The sequence below is a fragment of the Arvicola amphibius genome, chromosome 1, assembly GCF_903992535.2.
Source record: "Arvicola amphibius chromosome 1, mArvAmp1.2, whole genome shotgun sequence".
NCBI classification, from domain to species: Eukaryota; Metazoa; Chordata; class Mammalia; order Rodentia; family Cricetidae; genus Arvicola; species Arvicola amphibius.
In genome coordinates, this window is record NC_052047.1 from 99,683,159 (window position 1) to 99,702,587 (window position 19,429).

The 19,429-nt window shown below is 58.1% G+C and overlaps 3 protein-coding genes and 1 long non-coding RNA gene across 11 annotated transcripts; 2 read left to right on the plus strand and 2 right to left on the minus strand.

Moving 5' to 3' along the window:
- Positions 1-325: 325 nt before the first annotated feature.
- Reep6 (receptor accessory protein 6) lies at positions 326-6,567 on the minus strand. Of its 3 annotated transcripts, XM_038347761.1 has the most exons (7): positions 6,215-6,567; positions 3,076-3,169; positions 2,849-2,987; positions 2,269-2,437; positions 1,726-1,806; positions 1,096-1,511; positions 326-1,065 (listed from the first exon to the last, which is right to left on the minus strand). In XM_038347761.1, exons 1-7 carry the CDS (start codon positions 6,550-6,552, stop codon positions 641-643), a joined length of 1,662 nt encoding a protein of 553 aa, XP_038203689.1. In that variant the 5' UTR covers positions 6,553-6,567; the 3' UTR covers positions 326-640. The 3 variants fall into 3 exon arrangements, with proteins under 3 accessions (XP_038203689.1, XP_038203698.1, XP_038203707.1); XM_038347779.1 differs by lacking the exon at positions 326-1,065 and having other exon boundaries at positions 1,336-1,511; positions 6,215-6,435; XM_038347770.1 differs by lacking the exon at positions 1,726-1,806 and having other exon boundaries at positions 326-1,511.
- Pcsk4 (proprotein convertase subtilisin/kexin type 4) lies at positions 5,422-15,059 on the plus strand. 5 transcript variants are annotated; one of them, XM_038347737.1, is made up of 16 exons: positions 5,422-5,672; positions 6,147-7,328; positions 7,579-7,683; positions 9,863-9,955; positions 10,036-10,164; positions 10,431-10,507; positions 10,599-10,687; positions 10,890-11,062; positions 11,149-11,361; positions 12,272-12,372; positions 12,449-12,552; positions 12,625-12,742; positions 13,034-13,216; positions 13,361-13,485; positions 14,163-14,285; positions 14,409-15,059. In XM_038347737.1, exons 2-16 carry the CDS (start codon positions 7,155-7,157, stop codon positions 14,459-14,461), a joined length of 1,860 nt encoding a protein of 619 aa, XP_038203665.1. In that variant the 5' UTR covers positions 5,422-5,672; positions 6,147-7,154; the 3' UTR covers positions 14,462-15,059. The 5 variants fall into 5 exon arrangements, 4 of the variants coding, with proteins under 4 accessions (XP_038203665.1, XP_038203674.1, XP_038203647.1 ...); XM_038347746.1 differs by having other exon boundaries at positions 14,163-14,236; XM_038347719.1 differs by having other exon boundaries at positions 12,449-12,742.
- Positions 8,158-17,345, minus strand: LOC119826460. 2 transcript variants are annotated; one of them, XR_005287429.1, is made up of 3 exons: positions 10,965-17,240; positions 10,492-10,703; positions 8,158-8,715 (listed from the first exon to the last, which is right to left on the minus strand). It is a non-coding gene; the product is annotated as an uncharacterized LOC119826460 (long non-coding RNA). The 2 variants fall into 2 exon arrangements; XR_005287425.2 differs by having other exon boundaries at positions 10,492-17,345.
- On the plus strand, positions 15,518-17,809 carry C1H19orf25 (chromosome 1 C19orf25 homolog). The gene is made up of 2 exons (XM_038347790.1): positions 15,518-16,049; positions 16,548-17,809. Exons 1-2 carry the CDS (start codon positions 15,920-15,922, stop codon positions 16,745-16,747), a joined length of 330 nt encoding a protein of 109 aa, XP_038203718.1. The 5' UTR covers positions 15,518-15,919; the 3' UTR covers positions 16,748-17,809.
- Positions 17,810-19,429: the final 1,620 nt, after the last annotated feature.

Sequence of the window (19,429 nt, forward strand, 5' to 3'; positions counted from 1 at the left end):
CCCTGACTGGGGTGACCTCCCCACTTCTGTAAGTAACCCCAGTAAACTCTACTTCTAGCCAGAGCTGCTGATTGCATGTCTCTAGCCTGTGGCTATCTCCTCATCTGGAGCAGACACTAATGTTTTTCCCACACAGGCGGTTCATCGCTGTGACCTCAGAACTTGGGTGGCTGAGGTCAGAGACTGTGTTCCCAGCCAGCCTGGGCTACATATCAAAAACGCTGTCTCAAGGAAGGAGGGAGGACATGGGTTTTCTGCCTGGGCCTAACCACGTGGTTGGGGTTCGTTCCTGATAGTGCACCCAGCAGCTGAGCTGACACACTTGTGAGCCTGAGCCGGTGATTTTATTGCGTGTTTCGGAGGATAGATGGTATACACGGGGACCCCAGGTGGTGTTTCACGTGCACCCTGACAGATGTTTTATGTGCTCATGTGGGGCTCCCATGGCAGATGTTTCGCAGGGAATTCATGGGCAGGTTGAACATGTGGGGGCCCAGCAAGTGGTGTTTCACTTGGTGCTGTGGCAGATGTCTGACTTTGGTCTGTAGGTGGGCAGTCTTCTGTGGCTCTCAAGGACGGATGTTTGGTGTGACTCTCACGGTGCTCCAGTAGCTGCAGCGGGCAGATGCCAGGTGTGGCCCTAGTATGCCAGGTGTTGTAAGAGCCAGCAGTGTCTTGGGCAGCGCAGCTGGTAACCCGGCCATTTGCAGGTGATCTCCGTGGTGGACTCAGACATGTACTCCAGAGAGGACTCCGAGTGACAGGGGACTAGGCGCTCGGGCTCGGGCACCGAGCTGCTGCCGGGCACCTCTGTGGCCTGCGCCTTCTGTTCCTGCTTGTTGTTCTTGGAACCCTCATCCCCTGGCTCGCTGGGGGCCTTGCTGGCAGCCTGGTTAGGATCAGGGGGTGTGCTGGGTGACTGGGCTCTGGGAGAGCCCTGGTTGGAGATGCTGATGCGCTGTGTGGAGGTGGGTGCAGATGCAGCTGCTGTCGACCGGCCAGCTGGCTGGGCTGATGCCGAGGCCTGAGGAGTCTGCTGGTTGTTCCCCTGGTTCCGGCCCGCTGTCCGAGTAGGTCCTGAGGACCGGCCCGCTGGCTGTGAAGACCCCCCAGAGCGCATGGCCGGTTGAGAGGCCCCCAAGGATGCACTGGGTAGCCGGGTGCGCTGTGCAGGCCTGGATGACACACTGCCCCGGCTGCGGTGGCCCCTGGCCTTACTGGGGATCTGGGAGCCACTAACAGAGCCTGTGGCCAGCTGACCCGGGGACGCAGATGCGGAACCTGGACTGACTGGGGATGGGGACTGCCCGTTCACGGCCCTGGATGGGCTGGCTGCTGGCTTCATCGGGCTTGAGGGTCGGCGCTGCTGTTCGATCTCTGTCTGGGAGTCTGAAGAGGAGTCAGAGGCCTGGGCCTCCGCTGTCTGCTCTTTGTCACTGGCCAGGGGCTCTGTGCACAGGCTCGCAGGGGACCTCACTTGTGCTTCAGGAGCAGACTCTGATCTGACTTGGCTGTGGAGAGGAAAGGGACAGCGTGAGCGGGGAGATGAGCACCTGCCAGGAGTGCGCCAGCAGCTCCCCTGCAGACACTGCATCCCAGGGCTCACGCATACACTCATCCACGGACGGGCACCTGCAAGCACATGCCTGGGGCAGCATGCGCAACCAAACATATGCACACAGAATGCACACGACCCTGCACAACCCCTCCTGCAGAGTTACGTACGGTCCGGTTCCAGAGCGGCTGGGGGCTCCATTGTTGAGGCTGGGGTGACGAGAGCTCGGCCCCGTGCTAGGGCCTGCAGTACTGGTTCCAGGCAGCCAGGGAGAGAGAGGCAGACAGTAAGAGAACAGCAGAGCCAAGCAGGGGGTAGTCGCGATGCAAGACAGGGAGTGTAGCCAGAGCCAGGGGGCTCGAGACAGGCAGGCACACGGAGAGGAGAATCCAGCCAGGGGGACAGAGGCAGAGACAGGGCCAGCTGAGACCCAGGAACCATCTGGGGCAGGGTGACACTGTCATGCCTGCCATCTCAGTACTCAGGAAGAGGAGAAGATCAGGAAGGTCACCCTCAGCTACCTAGTGAGTCGGAGGCTAGCCTGGGCTCCACGAAATAACCGAACCAGCGATGTGTGGTGGCACACACCTTTAATCCTAGCTCTTGGGAGGCCTGGAGCCTGTTCTACACAGTAAGATTCTGTCTCATAAACAGACAAAAAACAAACCCAGGATCCAGATCAAGCTCACTGAGCATCCACTCCGAATACACACCGTCCCGGGTTATCCCAGCTGCTATGTCCAATGCTCTTCCGCTGAGATGGTTCACGGCGCTGTCTAGGGCCACGTGGTGTTTTAGAAATAGCGGTCGTATGACGCGATGGTACAGTATTAGAGCCCCGTTCCAGGGTCCCGGAGTCATGCAGAATAACAGGAAGGCGCACTGCATGGGGACACACCACACTGTCACACACAGGGCCCTGCCCCACACATGGGGACACACCACAGTCACACACAGGGCCCTGCCCCACACATGGGAACAAACCACAGTCACACACAGGGTCCTGCCCCACATGGGACAAACCACACTGTCACACACAGGGCCCTGCCCCATACGGGACACACCACACAGTCACACACAGGGTCCTGCCCCACACGGGACACACCACACAGTCACACACAGGGCCCTGCCCCATACGGGACACACCACACAGTCACACACAGGGCCCTGCCCCATACGGGACACACCACACAGTCACACACAGGGCCCTGCCCCACACGGGACACACCACAGTCACACAGGACACTGTCCTGCTCCTTTGCTGGTCCCTGCCAGGGCTGACGGCCTGCCCACCTTGCCCGCGTAGTAGAAAGGGAACCAGAACAGGAGTAGATCGCTGAAGAACTCGATCAGGCCGAACAGGGCGTACACCACCCAGTAGGTTAGCCACACAGTATCGTCTTCCTTGGCTGGGCTCTCGATAGCTTTGACTCTGTTGAGATGGGAATGCGCATGTCTGCTCTGGTGCTCCCAAGGAGCCCCTAGAAGCCCCCACCCTGCGGGCTGCCCACAGCACTCACGAAGCATATGCGGGGTATACAAATCCGATGACATTGCACAGAAGAGAGGCCCCGTAGCCGAACAGAAGATACAGGCTTAGCAGCGCGAGAGCCCCTGAGGAGACAAGCATGGCCAGCAATGCTTCTGACGCAGCCTGCAGCCTGCCCTCCTCCCTGGAGACACTCCGGGCAGTGTACCCTTGGTCCCATGTCTGGGGAGTGCCCCAGAGCGGGCAGGAACCTTGTTCAGTTCTGGACTAAGGCTCAGTTTTGATTTTTTCTTCTTCTTTGAGACAGGGTCTCATGATGCAGCCCTGGCTGACCTCAAACTCATGGAGAACGGCCTGCTTCCACCTCAGCACTGGGATTAAAAGTACACTCTGCCGTGTTGGCTAAGTTTTTGCTTTTTTTGTTTGATTTTTGAGAATGCGGCTAGTTTTGTAGCCCAGGCTGGCTTTGAACTCTGGCTTCTCCTATCTCAGCCTCTGGAATGCTGGAATGATAGAGTACACAAGGTCATCCTTGGCTGCTAGTGAGGCCAGTGCTAGCCTGGGCTACAGGAGGCCACTACCTAAAAAGGCTTGGGGGATGACGTGGTTGGTAAGTGCTCTCTGTGCAAGCATCATGGCAGCACACAGCAACAAGACAAAAATGGGCTTGCTGCCGTGCAAAGGCGGAGGGTAGCGGAGACAAAGGCTCCTTGAAGGTCATCTGAGGTTCAATGCTCAGCGAACTTAGCATCTCCAGAGAAAATGGAGAGTGGCCAGCCAGAGGGCAAAACAGGTAAAGACACCTGCCAAGTAATCAGGGACACCTAATCTAATTGTTGGAATAATGGGATGGAAGGAGAAAACTCTCTCCTCTCTCTCTCTCTCTCTCTCTCTCTCTCTCTCTCTCTCTCTCTCTCTCTCTGTGTGTGTGTGTGTGTGTGTGTGTGTCTTTGTCTCTGTCTGTCTGTCTCTCTCTGTGTGTCTTTGTCTCTGTCTCTCTTTCTCGTGTGCGTGCACTAGAAACCCCCCAAACAAGCAAGGTTCCTTGTTCTACAGTTTCATCTGACCAGGACTCTGCACAAGGTTGAACTGTCCACGTGCAGGTATGGCTGGCGCTGACTCCCTGACCACACTGTAAGGAACCTTCTTTTGGCCACTGAGACATTCTTCCACACGCCATTGCCACTGTACACTTACTGTTAGAAAGGGCCACGAGAAAGTGCTGGGGGGGGGGACGACCTGGTGTCTAATCTACTCCAGTGAAAAACAGAGGTGTGGCAGGGCTGAGCGGAGTGGGTGGAAGGGGTTTATCTACCAGAGCGACCTTTGCCCTCAGGGTAGCTGAGACTGAGCTGTCTCCTCCTTCCTCCCCCAGACTGTTATCTGCTGGGACACAGGCTTCTGGGTCTAAGGTCAGAGAGTCCCTGCCCCTCCTTCCACCTGCTCTGGGTCTTATCCTGGGATCTGAGACTGGAGAGGAGGGGAGCCCCAGCTTGCCCCAGCTGACCAGGGTGACCTTCCCATCACGGCCCTGAGTCCCGAGTGGCCTGCTTTATTTAGTGCCTGGGGGCATAGAATGGCCATTTGGGGCTGTTGAAACCTAAGATCTCTATTTAGATAAGGTCCTGAAGCAGGAGAGCAATGTCACCCTGTCTCCAGCATTGGTGGGGGAAGGGCTGCCCCAGTGTACTGGTCCCCTCAATCTCTTTAACTGCAACCTCAGCAGGAGGAAGATAACTGTGGAACCAAACCTATGGGGCAGGGAGAGGAGGCGGTGAGAGAGGGCATGGGATGTGGAGGTGATGGATTGCTTTCCAACAGTCCTGACTCCTGTGACTCAGTTTCCTTCCTGATGCCACCCAAGCTGCTGCCCTCTTGGCCACCCCCTCCCAGGGTATGTGATGCAATTTCCCTAATGATGTGAAAAGCCAGAACAGAGGTCACAGCCTGTACCTGGGACCTGCACAGAGGGACAATAGACTGTCTCGGGGTGCTGAGTCACCCCGAGAAGCGGGATATCTTGGGATCTGGGCACAGCCATCAGATCCCACACACACTGGGGTGTGGGGGCCCACCCTCCAGCTGGTGGGGAAGTAAGAGTACACAGAACTTCTGGGATCTGTCTGTCTGGAGAAGGGGCTTCATGACCTGTGGCACAAGTCCTGTGATTCAGTCTGTGGGATTCTAAAGACACATAAAGGGAGCACAGGAAAATCTCTTTGGGAAGACACACAGGGGCCCTTAACACACCTACACAAAGGACGAACCTGTAATTGGGATGCTTGAACAGTCCCTCCCTCAGACTCCCCACCCCCAGATCCCAGCTGGCACCTCAGCTCAACAAATATTGACTCAAAGTATTGTGTTGGGGCAAAGAGGGGGTGCTGGGTCAGTCTTCATGTTCCAGAGATGCATGGGAATAATTTCTCCGTGAGAACATTCAAGAAGGGGCTGGGAACGCATAGGGGACTGAGTAGGGATGTTTCTTGTCTCTCCACCCACATAGGGGCCAGCTGGACACTGGAAAAACCAGACTTGCAGGGACTTGGGACCTGGCACGCAGGCTGCACGGGAGAGTGCTTCGGGACACTAGGGTGGCCTTTCCCAAAGACCCCAGAGCAGAGGCAGGTAAATTAAAGTCCTTCTTCTCCAGAATCTAGAATAAGACCCCGCAGGCAGCTCAGAGTCCCCAGATAACGTCAGGGTCCATGGGGGAGCCAGAACATGTTCCCCTTCCATGGATGGGGTCTCAGGACATCTTGGTTTCCTGTTGGAGACCCAGCTGTGCACCCCTTCCCATGTAGGATGGAACCCTAAATCCAGGTCTGGGTGCCTAGAACCTTATGAGGCCTTTCACCAGGTCAATCAGGGACCTGAGATATACACTCCTTCCTGGTCTGAGTCTTTATGGCCTTGTAGAGGCCCTTAGGGACCTGGGATGTGAACCCCTTTCTGGTCAGAGTCCCCAGGACTTCACGACGGTCCCGGGAAGTGAGTACCTTTCAGGAATACCACAGCTAGGTCTGAGTTCCCAGAACCTCCCATAACTCGTCGGAGACCCAAGACTTCAAGGTGCCCATCCCGGCCATGCATTCTTTCCAGAGATGGAACCCAGGACCTCATGTGCCCGCCGGGGACCCGTGACATGCACCCCTCTCCAGGAGGCTCACCCGCGGCCAGATACCGCTTCTCTACACCGGTCCTGGCTTCGAGCGCTCCGAGCGCTTCGGTGGCCACGTTCTTCTGCTCTAGAAAGTGCTCGAAGCGCTGGCGCAGACCGTCCATGGCAGCGGCGGGCCCGGGGCAGGCCGCTCAAGCACACCCGCAGCCTCGCGCACCGGCTCCGCCGAGGGCGAACAGCCTTCGACTCCCGCGCGCCGTCCCGCCCCGCCCCCTGCCCGCTACTTTCGGGCCCCGGCCCTGACTCCGCCTCCGGCCCCCGGCTCTGGCCAATAGGAGGGCAAGGCGGACAAAGGAGGTGGGGCCTGCCCCGTTTCCCCCGCCGCATTGCCCTCTGGCCAGGGCGGAGGCCGGCCGGACCATGAGGTGGCCGGAGGGGGCGGGGCGCCAGGCTGCCGGCGTGTTGATTGGTCAAGAGGGAGTGGCACGGTGCTGATTGGACAAGTCGTAGATTATTGACGAAGAGCGGCGAGGTGGGTGGAGCTAGAGGAGTAACAGGTGGGCGGGGCCCGGCTAAAGACAGCGCTGACTGGACAGACCAGAGAAGGCGGGGTTTATCACAAAGGAGGCGGGACTACCTGGATAAAACGATGCTGATTGGAAGATGTGCGGAGGCAGGGCTGATTCTCGAAGGAGGGGCGTGGAGGAGAGTGGGCGGGGCCAAATTAAAGGTTGAGGGGGGGGATCCCTGTGATCTTGCAACTGCTTCTTAGGCCAGTTGGAGGGGTTGTCCTTGTATAAGTTGGTAAACTGAGGCTCCCGAACGCTTAGGTCTGTGTGGATGTCTCTCCATGTGGGATATTCCCACCCCTCCTGGGTGGGGGCAGAGGGAACCGCAAGGCTCCTTGGGAGCTGAAAGAATCTGGGTTGCTATGGTGTCCGGGATGGGGGTGGCTTCCTGAGGCCCCGCCCCCCGCCCCGCCCCCCGCTATGCGGCCCTTCACGACCGCGCTGTGGCTGGGTCTGGCTTTGGCCCTCCTGGCTGTGGGGTGGGCTTCAGCCCGGGCCCCCATCTATGTCAGCAGCTGGGCCGTGCGGGTGACCAAAGGTTACCAGGAGGCTGAGCGCCTGGCACGTAAATTTGGCTTCGTCAACCTGGGACAGGTGGGTGGGACCTGGATGGGGGTGGGGACCTTAAGGACCTCAGGTCTAGACATATGGGAGGGGGTTCCCAAGATCTCCCCAGATATGAAGAACGTGTCTGTGTGCCCCCTCCATGTTCAGTTCGGGATCCTGCAGCCCTCATCTGGGCACCTCATTGAGGCCTATAATGCCCTGGAAAGTGCACTCCATCCTTGGGGACTCTATCAAAGGAGCCAGGTCCCAGCAATGCCTCTGCCCATCACATTCCCAGATCTTCCCTGACGACCAGTATTTCCATCTACGACACCGGGGTGTGGCCCAGCAGTCCCTGACTCCACACTGGGGCCACCGTCTGCGCCTAAAGAAAGAACCCGAGGTGAGTGAGCCCGTTTGCCATCTCTTAAGGCCAACCAAGCCACCTTCTGTCACTCTCGTTCTTATGAGTGACCCGTAGGTTTGTGAAGTGGGAGCTGGTTAGGGAAGCCATGTAGCATGGCACCTACCACAACACGGCGTTTGTGGGGGAGCTCTTACAGAGGGCCCCTGCCCAGCTTCCCACTCCAAGCCATCAGATGTAGGGAAGGAGCTGTGCCCAAGAGAAGAGCCTAGAGTGGATGAGTGTGCGGTGGATCGGGCGCAGAGCCCCTGGTTCCGGGCGTTTCTCTAGGACATTAGGCCAGTCCTCCACTGGGAACAGCCCGTAGATGGTGTTCAAGGAACCTGAACGGAGTTGTGGCAGTGTGAGCCAGATACGATTACGAGATACACCGAAGGGTGCTCGCCTTCAGCATCAGGAGCTGTCCGAGTTACTGTCCTATTGCAGTGACAGAAATGCCACAACCAAGGCAGCTTAGAGAAGGAAGAGTTTATTAGAATTTACAGCATCTATGCCCACCATGTCGGGGGACATGGCAGCGAGCAAGCAGGCTGGCACGCTGGGGCAGTGACTGCTAACCTACAGAGAGAGCTAACTGGGAAATTCACCTCAGAGCCTTCCACCCGCCTCCTGGTGACACTCCTTCTCAAACAAGGCCACACATTTGTAAACTAGCTGTCAGAGCCTGTGGGATCCTTCTCCTGCAAATCTCCCCAGGGACTAAGTGTCTTCAGAGGCCAGAAGAGAATGGAGATGAGTTGGATTGGTGGACGGACAGATAGATCAAGTCAGGTTACCCAGGAGAGCGCAGCTCATGAGAGTAAGAAGGAGGTGTGAGGAGAGGGGGGCTTGAGCTGGTATCAGCAGAGCAGCACATGCAAAGGCCCTTGCTCAGGGAGGAGCAGGCCGACTGCTAGAGACCAGAGGGGCCGAGGCTCAATGGGCGGAGCACTTGCTCAACAAGCTGGCAGTCCCTGGTTCCATCCAGTGCACTTCAACCAGGCCTGAGAGCTCACGCCTGTCATCTCGGCACTAGGGAAGTGGAGGCAGGAAGATCAGGATTTCAAGGCCATCCTCACCCATCTACTTAGAGTTCAAGGCCAGCCTCAGCTACGTGAGCCCTACCTCAGGAAACAGAGACAGACGTAGAGAGTGAGGTGGTTCAGAGGGTAAGGTGCCTGCTACCCAGCCCGGTTGAGCTCAGTGCCCAAGATCTACAGAGTGGAGAGACAAAACTGGCTCCCATGGTTTTATAAGATTTACATTTTTTAAATGTGTAATTTTTTTGGCTAATGTGTATTAGTGTTTCTCCTGCTTGTCTGTGTACCACGGACAGATGCAGGTGCTGAGGAGGTCAGAAAAGGGCACAAGATCTACTTGGAACCTGTCCCAGGTGGTTGTGAGCCGCCATGTAGACACTGGAGATTGAACCCCATCCTCTGTAAGAGCAGCCAGTGCTCTTAATTACTGAGCCATCTTCCAGCCCCGATAGTTCTTTGGCCTCCACATATGCTATGGTGCACATATATGTGCACACACACAGAGGAGAGAGAGGGAGAGAGGGAGAGAGAGAGGGGAAGGGAGAGAAGGGGAGAGAGAGGGGAGAGGTGAGAGAGGGAGAGAGAGGAGAGAGAAGAGGGAGAGAGAGAGGGAGGGGGAGGGGGAGAGAGAGGGAGAAAGGAGAGAGGGGGGGAGAGAGAACAAGTGAAAAACAAGAGAGAACAGACACATGAAGGCAGTGGAAGCTGTCGTGGGGTAGGGGTGTCCTGACCCAGAAACTGTGTTGAAGTGGTGGATTTTCAAAGTTCTGCTGGGTTGGGAGTGACCTCAGCATTCCAACACGGTGATTTCCAGGCCAGCCACGACTATGCAATGTGACCTTGTCTCAAAACAAAAACTAGTGGAGGGAGCCAGCAGGACTTGGCAAGAAGGATCTAGAACCAGGAAGGAGTAGGGTGGGGACCAGAAGACCCACACCCGTCCCCAGTGGCTTCACACATGCATTCTCGGCCTCAGAAGTTTCTGAGAACACGGCTTGAGGACCATGGGAACCCAAAGAGCAGTTCAAGCCAACATTCCTATCTCTCAGTAGGGACCTCCACGGAGGCTCAGCCCTCCTGCCTGCATCCCACACCCCTAGAGGTAATGATGATCCAGCACAGCCCATGTCCCTCTGCAGGTGCAGTGGTTTGAGCAACAGACTCTGAGGCGGCGGGTGAAGCGCTCCTTGGTGGTGCCCACGGACCCCTGGTTTTCCAAGCAGTGGTACATGGTAAGCACTTGGGCTGGACTGAGTGGACAGGGGGCCAGCTTGAACCCCACTGACCCCAGGTTCACCTTGGTCTGCTTTAGAACAACGAGATACAGCCAGATCTCAACATTCTGAAGGTTTGGAACCAGGGACTGACCGGCCGGGGAGTGGTGGTTTCCATCTTGGATGACGGCATTGAGAAGGACCACCCAGACCTCTGGGCTAATTATGTAAGTAGTTGGGCTGGAGAGATGGCTCAGAGGTTAAGAGCACTGACTGCTCTTCCTAGAGGTCCCCAATTCAATTCCCAGGTCCCACATGGTGGCACACAGCCATCTGTGATGAGACCTGGTGCCCTCTTCTGGCCTACAGGTGTACATGCAAGCAGAACACTGTATACATAATTATGTGAGCCCTCCAGGTGTCTGGGCAGCTGGTCCCCAGATCCAATCAGGTTCACCTCATTCCCATCTTTCTTTCCCTGCCTGCTCTCCAGGACCCTCTGGCCAGCTATGACTTCAACGACTATGACCCAGACCCCCAGCCTCGCTACACACCCAGCGATGAGAACCGGTAAGCTAGGCGCTGCTGTACCAGGGATTCCCTCAGCCGGCAGAAATTCCACGGTGGGCTATGACATGGCTACTTTCCTCCCTGGAATCAGGCATGGGACCCGCTGCGCTGGGGAGGTGTCTGCCACAGCTAACAATGGCTTCTGTGGCGCTGGTGTAGCCTTCAACGCCAGAATTGGAGGTACCAGGGGTGGAGGCTGGGGGATGTGAGGATAAGCTTGATCAATAGAGGAACACCACTCCCAACCCCCTCCCCCGTTCCCACCACGGGTTGCTGGGCAGTGCCAAGCCCCAAGCTGAGGGTTACTAAAAGGTGGCAGGGAGGTGGCCTAGTAGGGCAAGCAGTGTTGGTGCTGGCGCAAGGCCCACGCCCACCCGCGCAGGCGTGCGCATGTTGGACGGAACCATCACAGACATCGTGGAGGCGCAGTCCCTCAGCCTGCAGCCGCAGCACATACACATCTATAGCGCCAGCTGGGGACCCGAGGATGATGGTCGCACGGTGGACGGACCAGGCATCCTCACTCGGGAGGCCTTCAGGCGTGGCGTGACCAAGGTGCACAGGGAGCGCACCGTGGGCGGAGGGGCCCCAACCCTGAGGTTGAAGGGCTGACTCCTTCTCCTGGGTCACTTCCCACGCAGGGCCGCCAAGGTCTGGGTACACTGTTCATCTGGGCCTCGGGAAACGGTGGCCTCCATTATGACAACTGCAATTGTGATGGCTACACCAACAGCATCCACACGCTGTCAGTGGGCAGCACCACGCGGCAGGGTCAAGTGCCCTGGTACAGCGAGGCCTGCGCCTCCACGTTCACCACCACCTTCAGCAGCGGAGTTGCCACCGACCCACAGATCGTGAGCGCCCAGCCAAGCCCTCAGCACAGGCACCGCCCCCGTAGAGATCTCCCCAGACCCCGCCCCTCTCGACCCGGCTCGGGCTCACAGCCCCTCCGACCCCCTTCCAAACTAGACGCAACCATGTCGGCCCACTTAGCAACTCCTCTGCCTCCCTGGGCAAGATCCGCGCCAATGCCTCTGCTGGAATCTGCTCCCTGGTCTCGCACGCCACATGTCACATACAGGGCCTCTGCCCCCTACCCACCTGGTGTCTGCAGTTGAGGTTCCTGCCTCAGCACTTCTGTCCCCCAGATTGAAGTACCAGGGTTCAGGCGCTTGTCGAGATGAAGTCTCAGAATTTGGCACTTTTTCTTTTCTTGGTGTTTTCGAGTCAGGGTAACCACCCTAGCAGTCTTGGAACTCGCTCTGTAGACCTGGTCCCGAACTCAGAGATTTAACTGTTTTTGCTTCCCAAGGGCTGGGATTAAAGGAGTGGTTGCTTTTTTTTTTTTTTTTTTTTTTTTTTTTTTTTTTTTTTTTAGATGTAGGGCCGTGTATCATTACGAATGAACTCAGTGCTCGGTGGTTTGGGAAACTAGTCCTTAGCAGTTTTAAACCTCGGCCCTTAGAAATTGTTGAGCTCAGTCCTCAGTACTTGTTAAACTTAGCCATTCGTATTCACCATACATAAACCAGGCTAGCCTAGAAGTCCTAGCTACGCCTGCCACAGCTCCACAAGTGCTGGGTTTGAGCACCTGCATCACCGGGCCTGGCTGGGGCTTTTAGTACCTTTTGAGCTTAGTCCTCTGTGTCTTCATACTTAGCTCAATCTTCAGCACTTTGTGAACTTAGTCCCCAGTACCTTCCAAACAAATCATCCATCTGGACCGCGCACTGGGCTCAAGATCCCTCTGCTGTCTGTCACCAGGTCACCACGGACCTGCACCACCAGTGTACCGACAAACACACGGGCACCTCGGCCTCCGCCCCGCTGGCTGCGGGCATGATCGCACTGGCTCTGGAGGCCAAGTAGGTGACCGTGGGGCCCCGCCCACCGCCCCGCCCCCACGGGCGGCGCCCGGCTCACCCGCCCTCGCCCCCCCAGCCCGCTCCTGACCTGGAGGGACCTACAGCACCTGGTGGTCCGCGCGTCCAGGCCGGCGCAGCTGCAGGCGGAGGACTGGAGGATCAACGGCGTGGGGCGCCAAGGTGCGGCGGGGCCAGGGAGGGGACTGGGGTGCCGTGCATGCAGGGCGAGTGACGGCTACCCCTCCCGCGCAGTGAGCCACCACTACGGCTACGGGCTGCTGGATGCAGGGCTGCTGGTGGACCTGGCTCGCGTGTGGCTTCCCACGCAGCCACAGAAGAAATGTGCCATTCGGGTGGTGCACACCCCAACGTGAGGGAGGCCCCGCCCCCCACCCCGCCCCACTAGGGGAAGCCCCAGTCACGCCCACTGGAAGAAGGCCCCTCCCACATTCCTAGGAGGCAGGTCCACCCGTGCCCGACGTTGCAGCCTCCCTCCTCCCCTCCCTCCTCACCCTAGTCCAAGGCAAGGAGGATGTCCCAAAGCCTCAATTTACCCATCTAAGGGAGGAGAGTGCCCTCAGGTCCTTCGACACCCCCCAGACCCGCCTCCGGGCGCCACCCGGCCCACGGCAGGCCCCCAGGACCGTCCTCACCTTACCAGCTCCATCCTGCCTCGGATGCTGGTGAGGAAGAACGTGTCCGTGTGCTCCGATGGCTCGCACCGCCTCATCCGCTCGCTCGAGCACGTGCAGGTCCAGCTGTCACTCTCCTACAGCCGCCGCGGGGACCTGGAGATCTCTCTCACCAGCCCCATGGGCACACGCTCCACGCTCGTGGCCATCAGGTGTGAGATCCTCCCAAGGGACCCTGTGGGCGAGTGGAGTCCTGCCTAGTCCTCCTGCAGGTGGTACCCTACGCAGGTGGGACTCAGTAGACACGTGTGAGCCACCATCCTTCCTGTCTCTCCCATGCCACCCTTTGGCCACAGACCCTTGGATATCAGCGGCCAAGGCTACAAGAACTGGATCTTCATGTCCACCCACTACTGGGATGAGGACCCTCAGGGCCTGTGGACCCTGGGTCTGGAGAACAAGGGCTACTATTTTAACACAGGTGAGAGAGTGGGCTGCTGCCAGGCTGTGCCTACCGGGTTGTGACTGCCGGGCTGTGGCTGCAGGGCTGTGGCTGCCGGGCTGGGGACTCTGTTTTGGTTGACCTACAGCTACAGGTCCCACAACCCAGAGGTTTTCTTGGAGAGACCATGTAACAATTACTTTAGCACACAGTAGATGTTGTTACCTAGAGGATGGTTGAGTCCCAGTCACCAGTACACAGTAGAGCAACGTGGGGGAGGGAGGCTGTGGCCACTGGCACACAGTAGGTGTACTACCATGGGGGAAGTGTGGATCTGGCCATTAGTGCATACTAGGTATAAGGTTCCCTGAAGGAAATGGATGGTGGTGGGGGTCTGAGCACAGCGGCACACAGTAGGTGAAGTCACCTGAGGAAAGGAGGGAAGCCTAGCTATTGGTACACAGTAGGTGTGCAAAAACCTGGAAGAATCATGGGGGTGGTCTGACCGGTGGTAAATAACAAAGTGTTATCTACTGGAGGGTGTGAGGTCTGGCCACTAGCACACAGTAGGTGCAGTTGTCCTGAGGCAGTGAGGGCCTCCAGCCACTGGCACAGTAGGTGGATAGCAACCAGGCTCAGCTGACATGGGCCTGGGTGGGAGCCTGGCAGGCCACTGACGGCCGGTCCCCCTGTGCCCACCGTGACCCCTGCCTCAGGAACTTTGTTCTACTACACGCTGCTGCTGTACGGGACGGCCGAGGACATGACAGCGCGGCCCCAGGGCCCCCAGGTGACCAGCCGCACGTGTGTGCAGAGGGACACAGAGGGGCTGCGCCAGGGTGAGTGGCCGCAGCGCATGGTCACTTGTTGGGGGAGGAGGCGCAGCGGCCCCGGGATGGGCGGGCGGGTACTGGCTGTACCTCCAGCTGCAGTCTCAACCCTGTCCCCTTCTGTCCATACAGACAGTCACAGTTCCTCCACCAGCCTGGCCTGGCTCTGCCTCATCTCTAGCTGAGAGTGACGGTGGCTCCACAGCCACACAGAGCAGCCAGTGACCGAGGGACAGGCCGGCTGTCACCCTCCTATGCACCTGCTGAGGCAGCTTGACCAGCAGCTACGCTGCCTGTCCCCTGTCCTTCATGCTGGACGAGCTCCAGGGCTCCTCCAAGGCCTGCTACCTCTGGCGGCCATCCCAGCTATCAGTCCCGGGCCATGGTGCTGGCCCGACTGGCCAGGGCTTTCAGGAGACCCCTCTTGGCTTGAGGAAGGCCCACCCACCCTAGGCTAGACACCCCAATGCCTGAGACCCTGAAGGCTGGGGAACCAGAGATGCCTGACTCAAAGAACAGTGGGTGGTACCCCAAGGCCCCGCTCCCAGGCTGGAATAGGACCCTGCCCCAGAAGGCCTTGGCAGATCAGCAGCAGCCCACTGTGTGGGCCATGGCTACTCCCAGTGGAAGAGGTGTCTCCTTATGCATTTTGGAGCAGGACAAGGGGTGCAGTGGACAGAGGTCAAACCACAGCCACCAAACATCTGCCCTTCCTGCCCAGAACCGTCCACAAGCCCCGTGTCTGACCTCATAGTTGGCAAATAAAAGTTAAATAGATGTCAAGTTTGTGGTGTCCTTCAGGGTAGGGGGTGCCCAGGGTCACCCAAATAAGACAAGGGCCCCTGGAGGACTAAGGAGCCATAAAGGGAGTAAAGAGACTGCTCCAGGCCCAGAGACCCCCGGTGGGAGGAGAGAGCCTGGGCCAAAGTACGGTCCAGTGCCAAGATACAGCACAGCCATGAGCAGAAGACTAGCTCTTTTCTCTTTCCTTCTTTTGTTGCTGTTAGTGCTGGTTTTTAAGACAGAGTAATTAAGTCATTCTGTAGACCAGGCTGGCCTCGAACTCAGAGACCCACCTGTCTCTGCCTCCTGAGTGCTGGGACTAAAGGCGTGTGCCACCACTCAGGACAAGGAAACAAGGTCCCTGAAACACGTTACCCTGTGGATAGGCACCACCCAGTATTTATTGAGTACCCACTGTGTACCTGGCAGTGGTTAGACACTGACTCCTAGTTTCTGCCCAACCAGGGGGACTCTAACTCACGTCTAGCACTCGCGCCTCCTGCCATTCATGGTCAGGGAAAGCCTTTGATCCTTTTAGACTGCTCTTAGGAACGTCTAGGCCTAGGGCTCTTTAAGACCGGGGAGGGGTTTCCCGAGGACCGGAGTTGGAGAGGACCGGAAGTGCAAGAACGGAGCGGCGCTCAAACAGGAAGCGGAAGTGGTGGCGACTTGGAGTAGGGATTTTAGGGGGCTCAGTTAGGCCGGGTTTAAGCCAAACTCTGAGACCCCGGGAAAGGAGAAGGCGAGACAAGGAATGGGCCTCGGCACAGGGCCGTAACGGGTGCATAGAGAGGTTCGCAGGGTGGGAAGGCCAAGTGGAGAGTGGACCTGCTGACAGCGCGCGCTCCTCCGCCTGCAAGATGAGCTCCAAAGGCAAGAAACGCGTGGTGCTGCCCACGCGCCCCGCGCCGCCCACGGTGGAGCAGATCCTGGAGGACGTGCGAGGGGCGCCCCCCAACGACCCTGTTTTCACCGCCCTGGCCCCAGAAGGTAGGAGAACGCGAAACTGCGGGGTCCCAGCCTGTCCAAGTCGGGAGCAAACCTGACTTTTGCCTCTCTGTTAGCGGCCCTCTCTGACTCTGTCAAGTGGGGTCACCAGAAGCAAAGGTGAAGGGCCGGCGAGCTTGATGACTTAAGCCAACCTGGGAGTCAGGGGCGGGAGGATTGCTGTGAGTTCAAGGCCTTGTCTCAAAGGGAAAAAGGAAAAAAATCCAAGCCCAGTGGCTCCTACGTGGAAATCTGGGGAAACGATACGTACAGGGGCTGTTTTCTGCGATTCCCCTAGAATCCAGAAACCCAAGCAGCCCTGGGTGGGACATCAAGGGTCCTGTCCTCTCGGTGACTCCCGAAGCATGGGGTTTTGTCAGGACTGTAACTGACTCTATTTTCTAGGGCCTAGACAGGTCTCACGTAGCCCAGGCAGGGCTCCAACTCACTGTGTAGCCAAGGATGACTTCCAACCCCTGACCCACTGTTTCTCCTCTCCAGAACCCCCAGATCTATCTCCAAGGGCCGAGGACCCTGAGGCCCGGCTCGAGCAGCTCTACCAACAGAGCCGGGCCTATGTGGCCATGAACGAGAGGCTGCGGCAGGCGGGGGACACACTGAGGCAGAAGTTCGAGGACCTTCGGCAGGCTGATGAGAGGCTAGAACAGGATGTTAGCCAGGTGACCTCAGCCACCTCCTAAAGACAAAGCTACACCTGAGGCCGTCCGTCCAGCGCCAGGCACCTTGGCAGGCTTTGAGCCTTTGTTCTCTCTCCCATCCTTGATGGCCTCCAAGTTGGGGTGGGACTTGCGGATATGGCCACCTCCTCATTCATGGGGGCATCAGCCTGGATGGCAGAGGTCGGGGCTCAGAACCAACCTGCCCCACAGTGGCCAGCCCTCTGCTCCTACTTCCGCCTCATGTTGGCCTGGGCAGCAAGGGTCTCCATCCCCAGCATCCGCAGCAGGCCAGAACCTGTATGTCCAGCCTCACCATGCTTGACTACCTCCTTCTGGCTCGGGTCCTGCAGGGTCCTGCCATCTTGCCTGCTCTCTGGTCCCATATCCCTGGGGTGGAGAGAACTCGGCTAGGGGGTTTTCATTCTGGGGAGTCCAGGAGTATGGGAGGAGCCCAAAGGCAGGGTGACAGTGCACAGATCCCTGCGGGGGCTTGTGTCCTACAGGCTCAGCTCTGTGGTGGACATTACCCTCTGGACTGGGGCTTCAGTTGACCTTGCTGACCCGCTGCTCTGGAGTGGGCAGGCTTTGTTTTTGGAACATCAGAGAGTTGATTTTGGGTCTCAGCCCCCCCCCCCTTCCATGAGCTGGACCCTGGATCGCTGGGGCCCAAGTTCACTCCAGCCCCTTTGCGCCTTAGGTGCTGGCCACCCCACGCGCTTCCTCATGTCCCAGGCTGACTGGGACTGTGTTTGTCCGAAATGGCCTTGGCTTGTGACTTATTCCTGACATTCCCATTCCTAGTGGTCATAGACTGTTTACTCTGGGTTCCCGGATCCCCACCCCCACAGGTGGTCAGTGGCTGATGTCCAAAAGCAAATGGGCGGGTGTGGTTTGGCTGACCCCGACTCGACCTTGGCTCTAGCATGTGTTGGTCTGCAGGGAGCTTAGGCCTGTGCACCAGCGTCTTGTAGCTGCAGTAGAAGGCTTTAGAACAACCTCCCTCATCCAGAGCCCGTATTGAAGATTAACAGCCCAGAGTGACTCAATGGCTTGCTTTATTAAAGATGTGAACGAGAACCAGAAGCCAGGCTGGGTGTCCTGCCAAGTTGTCTACATGGGGTAGGGGGTCAGTATGTACAGAATATTAACCCTGTAGGGCGGTACAGAGGTGGGGTAGCGGCAGAGGACAAACCAACCAGTTGTGAGCAGGGGGTGACATTGGCCGCTGGACAGTGTGAAAGACAGGACAGGAGGTGAGGTAATCGGGCATGTCGCCCTGTTCAAGCACCCAGTGGACCACTGGTCTCCAGCTCAGGGTGCCTGCAGCCATTGCCAGTCTGGAGGACAGCGGACACTCCAGAGGCGGACTGGCCCCGCCCCCTGGCTTTGGTTAACCCTTCAGAAGCCACTGTTCCATGCCAGCTCTTGCCTACCCTGGTCTGGATGTTGCTCTGTAGCTTGTGTTTCCCCCACTGTGGGCTGGAGAAGGCAAACGTGGCCGATAGGGCAGGAGGATAGAAGAATGATGGGCCTTGCGTGCTGGTGCCATGGCCCAGCCTCTGCTCCACCGAGGCACGGAGCAGCATGCACACCACCCGGGGTCTCACAGTGCGTGGTTTACAGGTTCAGTCTGCAGATAAGGTTCCCCTTCTCCAGCCCCAGCTGGACATGTCTCCCGCTGTGTCCCACCACGGGGGCGCCCTGGGGTGCGTGGTGGGTATGAGCTGAGGTCTCAGAGTCACCTTGCTGCTTTAGTCGTTCCCTGCCAGTCCACCACAGGCCCGACTGGGGGCTCTGCCAGAGCCCTGTCCAGCAGGCAAGGTTCTGGGATTGAAGACTTGGAACCTGGTGTTCCTGCTGTGGAATCGGCCCTAGTGGTGCCCCCTAGTGGTCAGTGTGCCCGGGTTTGATGGCAATGGTGATCGTGGATCTGTCAACTCCCTCCAATAAGAAGGACTTGGGGAAGGACAGCTGCAGTCTGTAGTCCTTCCCAGGACCTTCTTCTTAAAACCAATTCCCTCAGCAGGGGCTTGAGGCCAGCTCAAAGAACAGTGTCCTTCTCTGGGAGCAACTCCTGCCGATGGCCGTGGTTACAGGTCCCCTTGTGGAGAGCGGCCCAGGGTCCCACAAGGGAGAGGTTGTTGGTGCTCTCTGCAGGAAGACACACTGAGCTGAGACCCACAGCCTGGTTCCTCAGAGTCCTGCCTACCTCGCTCTTTATCAGCCTCCATCTTGATCCCTGTTTTCCACAGCAGCCCCGGGCTTCCCACCTGGATTCCAGACTGGGCAAGCCAGGGATGAGGATCCTACGCCCTGACACTTCCGTGGGAAGGACCAGGCTCCTCCCCACAGACGCTGGCTGCCTAGGCCTGCTCCCTTGAGCCCCCAGAGCCGCCCAGCTGGCAGCCAGTGTGTCCCCAGAACTAGTCTCTCCTCTGAAGGGACACAGGGCCAGCGGGTCCCCAGCGTCACCCTTGGTGATCTCTCTGCAGCCATGATGAAGGAATGCTTGGTGAGCAGCTTGGCCACGCCCCTCACCCAGCACTGCTCAGCTGCCTCTGGGAAGGCAAACACACCTGGCAGAGTCCTCATTAACCAATTACCCCAGCACTAATTACAGGCTGTGCAGGGCTGAGGGAGCGCCAGCTGCCGGGATCTCACTCCCCCCACCACAGCCCCGTGCCCGCCCACCCACTGGGTGCA

Bases quoted from the DNA above. Each gene is read 5' to 3' on its own strand.
- Reep6 (XM_038347761.1), bottom strand. From the start codon at position 6,552: ATGCGGCGGGGGAAACGGGGCAGGCCCCACCTCCTTTGTCCGCCTTGC. The intron at 2,988-3,075 runs GTGAGTGCTGTG...CCATCTCAACAG, and splicing joins GTATACCCCGCATATGCTTC to AGTCAAAGCTATCGAGAGCC. The intron at 1,066-1,095 runs CAGCGGGCCGGT...GACCTACTCGGA, and splicing joins CTCTGGGGGGTCTTCACAGC to CAGCGGGCCGGAACCAGGGG.
- Pcsk4 (XM_038347719.1), top strand. From the start codon at position 7,155: ATGCGGCCCTTCACGACCGCGCTGTGGCTGGGTCTGGCTTTGGCCCTC. The intron at 12,743-13,033 runs GTGAGGGAGGCC...TCACCTTACCAG, and splicing joins CGGGTGGTGCACACCCCAAC to CTCCATCCTGCCTCGGATGC. The intron at 13,486-14,162 runs GTGAGAGAGTGG...CCCCTGCCTCAG, and splicing joins GGGCTACTATTTTAACACAG to GAACTTTGTTCTACTACACG.
- C1H19orf25 (XM_038347790.1), top strand. From the start codon at position 15,920: ATGAGCTCCAAAGGCAAGAAACGCGTGGTGCTGCCCACGCGCCCCGCG. The intron at 16,050-16,547 runs GTAGGAGAACGC...TCTCCTCTCCAG, and splicing joins CACCGCCCTGGCCCCAGAAG to AACCCCCAGATCTATCTCCA.